General features: G+C 43.3%; 1 protein-coding gene and 1 long non-coding RNA gene across 3 annotated transcripts in view; both read right to left on the bottom strand.

Moving 5' to 3' along the window:
* The window catches only part of LOC147031502 (uncharacterized), a 566,858-nt gene that overhangs the window by 444,943 nt on the left and 112,071 nt on the right, over positions 1 to 9,844 (bottom strand). The window lies entirely within an intron of this gene.
* The window catches only part of ESPL1 (extra spindle pole bodies like 1, separase), a 180,285-nt gene that overhangs the window by 85,483 nt on the left and 84,958 nt on the right, over positions 1 to 9,844 (bottom strand). Inside the window, exons 13-15 of one of the 2 annotated variants that reach the window (XM_085864220.1) lie at positions 7,627 to 7,798; positions 6,883 to 7,047; positions 6,325 to 6,481 (exon numbers count right to left, since the gene is read on the bottom strand). In XM_085864220.1, coding sequence (XP_085720346.1) covers positions 6,325 to 6,481; positions 6,883 to 7,047; positions 7,627 to 7,798 — 494 coding nt within the window. Of the gene's footprint in view, positions 1 to 6,324; positions 6,482 to 6,882; positions 7,054 to 7,626; positions 7,799 to 9,844 lie in introns of both variants that reach the window. The other variant, XM_085864211.1, reaches the window with a different exon arrangement.

Genomic DNA, 9,844 nt, shown 5'->3' with positions numbered 1-9,844 from the left:
TATATATATATATCAGACGATGATAGCATGAGGCAAGACACCATCGCAGAAATTTGACCTTCCTTTAAAGCACAAGAACAATAATCAAAATTGATACCAAGAGATGCATTATGTTTTTTTAGCCAGCCTAACCATTTGTATTTTTTCTATTTTCCCACCTTCCGACATAGCTATAAGTTCCTTTCAAAGTCTGCACACGACCATTCTGAAAGAAGGATGGGGGGAGGAGGGGGTGAGGGCATTGCAAGTAAAATAAATAAAAGTGGTTCAAAGTCTGCAAAGGCCAACTGATAATGCAGGTCAAAGCTGCCACTACTTTTAGTAATGGACTACAACTAAGGCAGAAGTTGCATTCCAACTTGTAGACAGAAAAACAGATCCCTATAATCGGTATTGAATAGAATGTTTCACAAAAATTTTTAATACCACAGACTTGTCCATTTCTAACATTCAATTTGTTTTTCTACTTGTGAAGAGGGTGGATATGAGGATCCGGTGAACTGAGGGAAGATATTTGTGTGAAGACGAGCTTGACGAGATTGGTTGAAAAAAAAAACAAATTCAGCTGAAGAGGGCTGAGTACTTGGTGAAGGATGGGGGAAGAGAGAATGGCAAAGTTGATAGGTTGAGGAAGCGGGATAGAAGGAGGTAGATCATGGTTGAGATGGGGAAGATTGTGTGAGGAGGGATGTACACGACCCAAGAGAGAAAGAGAAAAAGAGAGAAAAATCTACCTTTCCAATAAGGTAGGGATGGTTGGAGAGTGGAGAGGGTTGGCTGAGGATAGAGGGAAGTGGAGGAGTATCATGATCGAGGGAGGGTAGAAGCTTGGTACCATTGGACATCATCCCGAATAAAAGGGAAGAGAGGAAGAAAAAGATTTTAATTTTTTTATATACATTGTCGAGGCTCGGATGAGAGCAAAACACACAACGCTCAGCAAGGGGGGGGGCAGTAGAAAAGAGGGGTCGGAGAGGAAAGACAAAACAGTGGGGAACAGAGACATGAGGAGATCTGTGGAAAGAAGAGGGATGGGGCGGGGAACACAGGCTATAAAAAATGTTTTTTACAGGGACTTTCAGGAAGGAAAACAAGGAATTTGAAGGAAGTGGGTTTGGGGTGGATTAACGGGGGTAGAAAATATTGAGGATTTGGATGGGGGATGATAAGAGGTGGTGGTGAACAGCAGTTTTGAAGGCCTGCAGGGAAGAATGGGATTGAACAGAGTGAGAGAGTTTATTCCAAAGGTGGGGGAAAAAAAAAAAGAGTAATGAAAGAGTTGAGCAGTGATTCGTGATTTTGGTAGTTTGACCAGAAGGTGGTTGTTGACGGACATTGAGTGCCCTGCGGAAATATGGTGGGGACAAATCGCACACAGAGAAAAGGGGGGGGGAATACTGGAGAGGAGACGGTAGAAGACAGAAAGACCACCGGCCTGCCTGTGATGAGAGCGAGAGTGAGAGGCTAAAAGACTGAGCCTCATCGTGGGAGATGCCAATGTTCCAAAATGCCTTGGTTTCCACAGCGTGAAGCCAAGAAAGGTGGGAGGCAGGAGCACCAGCCAAGAGGGAGAACAGTACTCCATCAAGCTGCGGACGAAAGCGTTGTATGTGGTCAGGAGCTCAGGTGGGCCGAGGAAGGACTTTGCACGATGGAAGATTCCCAGTCGGCGACTGGCTTTGGAGGCCAGGTTGTAAATGTGGCTTTCCCAGGAAAGATCATGGCACAGAATGAGACCCAGAAGCTTGAATGAAAGGACTTCTTCCAGAGAAGTGTTGAGAAAGTAGATGGGGGGGGGGGGGGTTCCAAACAGTCCTTTCGGAGAGACATCGTGAGAGTGTTAGATTTGTCCGGATTGAAAGACATGTTCCACGTGTTGGACCAGTTTGTGATTTTACCCAGATCTGCAGTGAGCGAAGAAGCTGCTGCTTGCCGGTCTGAGGAATGACAGATGGTACGGCAGAGGGTGGAGTTCTCAGCAAAGGGATAAAGAGGATTTTCCAGTCAGAGAGATCATTGATGAAAACCAGAAAAATAACAGGGCCCAGAACGCTGCCTTGAGGAACTCCAGCCTGGACAGGAAGAGGGGATGAAAGCACTCTATTTCGGGCCACACGTTGAATGCGAAAGGAAGTCTGCGAGCCATGAGTGGAGATGGCCTTAGATACCATAGGAAGTGAGTTTGGTGATCACAGCAGGGTGCCAGACCTTGTCAAAAGCCTGCGATATGTTGAGGGATATGACTCCGATTTCATTTCTGGCATTGAGTACCTCCATCCATTGTTTGGAAAGAAGAAGCAGCATATCCAGGGTCGAGTGACCTTGTCTGAAACCAAATTGATTATCAGAAATCAAGCCATTGTCGAAGAGGAAGGATTTAATGTCTGAAGCGATGATGGAATCCATAACCTTGCTGATGATTGGGAGAAGGCTGATTGGTCCATCGTTGCAGGGATCTGTTTTCCACCTTTTTAGGCAGGGCAGTAATGTTTGCTGATTTCCAAGCAGATGGCAGATGACATTGATCAAATGAGAGGGTGAAGAGAACAGAGAGAGGGTGAGCAAGAGCAGAGGAGCAGGTTTTTAGGACACGTTGGCTGATGCCGTCTGGACCGGTTGCAGAATCTGAGTCGAGGTTTGACAGCCAGCTCTCCACTTTGTCAGAAGAAAAGGACACAGAGTCCAGGGACAGTTGGGTGTGACTGGGTAAAGTGGGTACAGAAAGCGATTGGTTTTGGACACAAGATTTCGATGCAAGCACCGAGTTTCGGCATTCAGCCTTTTCAGTGCAGCCATTTGAGGTAAGGGAGGGATGGAGGATTTGATTCGACATCCACCAGAAACAGTAAACACCACCAGGATTTGGGGGAGGGAGAGGTTTGAGAGTTCAGACTTGAGCTAAGAAAGATGTTGTTTTTTGGCTCTCCTGAGGGTAGATACAAACTTGTTCCAAGCTTTATGGAAGGAACTGAGATTACCCTCAGTTGGGTTTGCTTTCCATGAGGCAAAGGTAAGTTGTTTCAGAACAACTGCCTCGCCACAAGCTTCAGTGAACCATGGGCGGGAGGAAGGGTAGGACAACTGAAGACGAGAGGGGATAAATCTGTGCAAGAGGGAGAGAGCAAGTTTCTTTGAAAGAACTCCCAGGATGAGTTGATGTTGGAGAAAGTAGCGATGGGAGATCAGTCTAGAAGTTTGATGGCTGCTTGGAGACCTTGCCAGTCGGCTTGAGTGAAATGCCAGACTCGGCGGTGCTGAGGTGGTTCTCTGATAGCCAGAGAGATGTCCACTTTGATAAGCACATGGTTGGAAGAACCAATTGGAGCAGAGAAAGAACAGCAGATATTTTCAGGGAAATTTCTCAAAGGTTGAGATCCGGGTCGAGAAGTTGACTGATGGAGTCAGTCCCAATGAGTCACAGAAATCTTTTGCTGAAGTGCCATGACAGGTGAGAGAGGTACCCACACCCAACCAACTGGCATGATGACAATTGAAGTCACCACATATGAGGAAGAGAGAGTTTGGATGAGAAGATAGAAGTTGGTCCATGTTTTCGGATAGTGAGGTGTAAATGGAGTCATCACTGTTTGGTGGACGGTGCAGTACACATATAAACATGAGTGGGAGGGGAGGAGAAGCCATAGTCAGAAGTATTCCTGGGGGTGTGGGGGAGTGAGGGCAGTGCTTGGAGAGTGAGGAATAGAGTCTTTGATTAAGAAAGCAACTCCTCCACCAGGACGAGGCTCAGGTCTGTCATACCATCGGAGGGAGTAACCAGGGAGAGATACTTGGGAGTCAGGGACGTCTTGAGGGAGGAAAGTTTCTGTTAGGCAGATTATGTCTGGTTTGTCAGTGGCAACCTGTATGGAAAGATCTGTAAGATTTGAGCGAAGGCCCTGGATATTTGAGGTCCACACTGTTAATGAAGAGGCAGGGGAGGAGGTTTTGATTGCAGGGGATGGGAGGGGAGTGGGAGGGTAGGACAAGGGAGGAGGGGGGAGAGGTAAGGAGAGTTGTTGAATGAGTGTGGGGGGTGCAGAATAGCCCGGGGTGGGGGCCAGATGAGGAGGAGAAAAGGCTCTGTGGTGCTGAGGGAGAGGGGGGCAAGAGAGGGGGCAGAAGGCAGTTGAGTCTTTGAGGAGGTGGAGTGATGAGATGGAGGTGAGAGGGCAGGGAAAGGAGGCAGTCTTGTTGATGTGAGGGGGGGACTTTGAGAAGGGTGAGTGAGTGGGGTGAGTGGTGGAAGAAGGGTGAGTGTGGAGAGTTGAGGGAGAAGGGTGAGAGGGAAGTTTGGAGGGAGAAGGGTGTGATGGTTGTTTTGAGAGGGAGGGGTGAGAAGGGTGAGTTGGCACTGAAGTTGGAAAAAAAAGAATGGTTGATGGAAAGTGAACATTCATTGCAAACTGGGTTTTTTTTAATTTTAGGTCAGAGATGCGATTAAGGACAATTCTTGATGGATGCAATAAAGGCGAATTAAGTGAATGGAGAGAAGAAATGCTGTAACAGTTTGATTTTTTGGGCAAGGTATGAAGGAAAGGTCGACTTGAGAGCAGTCTGTTGAAATTGAAGAAGAGTGGTGCATTATGATACAGTAGAGTTCCACACGTGTGAAAGAGGAAGATGAAGCACTATAAGAGATCGTTTTTATTATTATTATTATTGTTTTTTTTTGACAGTTTTCATCAGATGAGGTAATGGCAATGTTGTCGAAAAAAGTGAGGTGAATGGTGAATTTGGATCAGAAAACACGGGGGGGGGGGGAACACATCACGTGGGTGTGGGAGAAGCACGCGGCTATGGGAGGTGTATCGTCAAAAGTGAATTTATTTGTTTTAAATAAGGATTGCGTAACATTCGGAAAAAAGGTTCAAGTAAAATTGTGGAGGTGTACGGTGAATTTGGAATGGTAAACGCAAAGTGAAGCTGATGTATCGATGAAAAGTTTCAGGAAGAGTCGCGAGACACGTGGTTACAAGAGGCGTGTCGATTGAAAGGATACAAGGAAAATTATTATTTTTTGATGTATTTTTGAAGAATAGGTAAGATTTGGGAATGTCAGGTTGCAGGAAGAGATGGTGAAGGTAATGGCGAGAGTGGGTCAGCTCAAGTAGAATAAAGATGGTGTGCCGGCAGAAGAAGGAAGAAGAAGAGGAAGAAGAAGAAGGAGGATTGGGACTCGTGGGTATGCAGGGAGAAAGGTAGTTGTTTTTTTGTTTTGAATTTAAGACAAGAAACAGAGTGCTTAGTTGGGAGGGATGGGGGCATTGGGGAAGTGGGGGAAATAGGAATTGAAGGTAATCGGGAGAGAACACAAATAAAAACAATCGTACACCTTGAGGGGAGGGATGGGTTGGCCTCAAGAAACCCGGTAAGACAAGGTCAAGGAAAAACTCACAAAATAGCACCATTTTTGAAACAAAACCGAACTTGGAATAAACAGAAACATCTCGGTGAGAAAAACAGTTAAAAAGGGACAGACAACGACCGGAAACTTAGCTTTGAGAAAGTCGGCAGAGACCCCTGAGAGAAACCTGTCGTTGCTGAAAACCCAGAACCGGAAGGTTTGCAAACCCAGAATGTCACTTTAAGACAATTTTAAATTGAAAATAATCTCTGATCTCAATATCTCAATCAAAGCCATAGACATTTCAGCAATGTTTGAAGGAAATCTTCTTTCAATAGTACTCTGTCATCTTTTTTTTCATGACTCTGCCAAAGTAAGCCCGATTTGTTTTTAGCAGCTCTGCTGAACTCTCCATCACTTGTCCAATCCCCTTACAACATGGTGACCATTTTACCATCGATTAAGGTTTATCATTATTTTCGGAAACAAATATATTCAATCTTCATTGCCGATACAAATAAATAGTTGGACCCTGACATTCACAGGGCATAAGTTCATGAAAAAAAAAGTCACATATTGAGATATTGTTTCACTGGGAAAAAATGGATGGCTTCTCGGTGGTTGGCAATTCATGTAAAGGGAAAAATCAAAAATCCCATGAAAAACCGCAAATAAGCGAAGCACAGGGCTACAAATGGAGAAACAGTTCAGAAAAAAAATGTGAATACAACTGCAAAAAATAACAATTAAAAAAAAAAAACCTGCAAATAGGTGAAGCACCTGGCTGCAAATGTCGCAGGTCACATTTTATGAACTATGAATATGCAATAGCAGAATCGTGAATGTCAGGGTCGGACAATAATTATAATTATTGCACAAGGCAAAAAAAGTTCATTTGTCTTGGAGAATGATGAGAAAAAGAAGTTGCTGGTGAAGAAAACCATGAGCATTTGATTTCAAAGAAATCAAACGATAATCACCTGCGACTCAGCTGCAACTTTGAAGCCAGCTTGAGTGCTTCTTGGCAGAAACTCATAGCTTCCAGGTTGTTTCCATGCACTTTTTGAAGCGTTGCAACATGGCAGGTAACCAATAACAACTCAGAAAGCAATGACCACTTCATGACCAAGCTGTCTCCTACACGACAGGCAGTTCACGCAACCATGACCATCACGACCTCTTAAAACACATTATCTCAATCCAAGATGGTAAGTGTGGAACACATTCAAACACCTTATGTTAGTCTGTCCAAGTGTTGCTGTTGTAAAATGATAAAGCAAAAAAAAAAAAAAATGAAAAAAAAAAAAACACACACACACACACACACACACACACACACACACACACACACACACACACACACACACACACACACACACACACACCCACACACACACGCACACACACACACACACACACACACACACACACACACACACACACACACACACACACACACACACACACACACACACACACACACACACACCCAGTGTGAAGCGTGCAAAGGAAACTCAAGACTTGGTAGGTCTTCTCACCTTGTGGCAAGAATATGTTGGCTTTTGGAGCATTTGTATCTGCATCAAGCAAATCAGCAGGCTGGAGACGCAAATAACAAGAGCCCAGGAGGAGAGACACGACACCAACCAGCAGACGGTGGGCAGCTACAGCCAGTCCCAATGCAGAACTTTCACCCGTTGGCACTTGCACTTGCACCATCACACGATACAAAATTGAAAATAAGATTTAAAAAAAATAATGATGAGGGGTAAAAAATAAAGGCAGCTTATTGAAGAAGTACAAGAGTTCATATTGGATGACACGCCATGCCATGTATCTAAATCACAAAACTTGTAACTTTCATATGCTTGCAGAGCCAATGAAAATAATTCGTAATTAAAAGTAAAATTAAAGGTTTCTGGATGAATTGTGGAGAACAAAAAAGTTGGAAGGGGAGCAGGGGAGAGTTGATATCACATTTTTAATAACTACTATAACCTCAGATGAAGAATTTGCTTTGGCCACCATGATAATATTTCCAGTACCACAACTCCAAATGCAGTCATCACGTTTTATTGAACACTCGACACTTTAATTAAAATATACAAGATTGGATGATGAATAATGAATATCATAATGCTCCTAGTTTTTGCTGTGAAATTCAAAGATTTGATCATTTAATAAAGGGAGTACTTTTGGAGTCAAAAATAAAACCCGATAAACCATGCAGCAAGATACAACACAAGTTTATAAACAACCACAACTCGACTCTTAGTAGGTACCTTGCTGGAGGAGTGACTGACGATTATCAACGTCAAGCCGAGAGTGTGGCAGGTTGAGGTAGAAAGAAGCCAACATCCAAGCTTTGGCCTTGAGCACATAGCAGGCCTTAGAAGGTCGGTAAACACTTGGCTCAGCAAGTAACTGATGCAGACGCTGGCAACCAAGTTCCATCTGACAAAGAAACATCACCCTGTCAGCAGTCTTCGCGACTTGTCATCGATGCATCCTAATCTCAAGCACAGTGTTAAAAGAATACAATAGACCTCAGACGATGTTTGGTGCCATGCAGCTCTCCTGATTTCAGTCCCAGTCCAGTCAGGTGTTGTGCAATTACAATTAAAAAAACAAAAACAAAATGAACAAACAAAAAAATAAAAATAAACTAGAACTGCCACTTTATAACTGCTGGCAGTGATGACCGGGTACCCAGTCCGTCCGCCTTTGACACAACTGATACAACATGAGACTTAAATCATAGTCGCAAAGTTTCGCATTTATTGGATAAGCGGTGCCAGAGAAAACATTATTTAATGGTGATACAAACACAGGCCTGCTTCGAGACGGCGCGGAACAGACGAGTTACGAACCGGGCAGCACAAAGCGTTCAATTTCCTTATAACTGGCGAACAGATTCAAATAATTAAATAATTCTGGCTGCCAAACCGTGTGACCGATCAGGTTAAAATTTTAAACGTTTGTTTCGCATCTCGGCTAAATTACAAATTTGAAGTTTCGTATATATAGAAGCAGCTGGTCCAGAGTAAACATTAATTAATATTTATCCTTCAATCCAAGATGGCGGCCAAACCATGTGACTTGTGATGTCATAATTTTCACCACATGTGCAAACATGATCTGAGACGATAAGTGCAAATTTTCGCTTCGTAAGGTTAAGCAGTTCCAGAGAAAACATTATTTAATATTTTTCTTAAAACCAACATGGCTGCCAAACCCTGGGCCCCATCCCGTTGAAATTTCAAACCCTCATTCCGTATGACTGTTCCACCATAAAGTTGATGTTTCACATTTATTGATGCAGTAGTTCCAGAGTAAACATTAATATTTTTCCTTCAATCCACTATGGCTGCCAAACGTTGCGTCGTACCTCAAAAGGGGGTGAGAACTTTTTATTCGTCATGGAGAGGCGGTCATAGTGGTGGAGTTTCGCCTGGATCTGTTCAGTCGTTTCAGAGAAAAAGGCGTTTTAAGATATTATTTTTCAATCCAAGATGGCTGACGAACCATGTGACCTATGACATCACAAATTTATATTCTGCTTCCAACTGCGTATTGGAACACGTTTGTGAAGTTTCGTGTTAATCGGTAAAGGTGCGTTTTTCTATCCAAGATGGCCGCCAAACCATGTGACGTGTGACATCATAATTTTTACCACGTGTGCACACACGATGGTGGATGATAATTGCAAACTTTCGATTCGTTAGCTTAAGCGGTTCCAGAGAAAACATTATTTAATATTTTTCTTAAATCCAACATGGCGGCCAAACCGTGTGACTTATCAATTCGAAATTAACAAACTTATATCGCCTATGTGTCCCGAACATACTTCTGAAAGCTGCCCTTCATCCGACCAGCACTTCTGGAGAAGAAGATGTTTGAAGGTTTTAGGGTTTTTTCAAGATGGCCGCCAAACCATGTGACCGATCAAGAAGAAATTAACAAACTTGAGAAAGGACCTCATGTGGAATATATCTGTGAAGTTTCGTCTTAATCTGTCTTGCCCTTCTGGAGAAGAAGATTTTAAAAATTTATTCATTTTCAATCCAAGATGGCTGCCGAACCTTGTGACCTATGATATCATAAATTTAAATTCTGCTTTCCATCGTCGACCCGAACAAGTGTGTGAAGTTTCGTGAAAATCGGATAAGGTCTATTTTTCTATCCAAGATGGCCGCCAAACCATGTGACTTCTGAGGTAAAAATTTTTTACCATGTATGCAGACTTGAGCGAGGAAGGCACTTGCAAATTTTCGCTTCGATGGCTTATGAAATACCAGAGAAAACATTATTTAATATTTTTCTTAAATTCAACATGGCGGCCAAACCATGTGACCTATCACTTCGAAATTAACAAACTTGCATCGCATACATGTCACGAATATAGTTCTGAAATCTCGCCTTCATTGGACCAGCGCTTCTGGAGAAGAAGATGTTTGAAGGTTTTAGGGTTTTTTCAAGATGGCCGCCAAACCATGTGAC

Source organism: Eptatretus burgeri, chromosome 2 (assembly GCF_056783735.1).
Source record: "Eptatretus burgeri isolate ZD-2024b chromosome 2, Ebu_testis_v1, whole genome shotgun sequence".
In the NCBI taxonomy this organism is placed as follows: Eukaryota; Metazoa; Chordata; class Myxini; order Myxiniformes; family Myxinidae; genus Eptatretus; species Eptatretus burgeri.
This window is presented reverse-complemented; position numbering and strand designations above follow the sequence as displayed.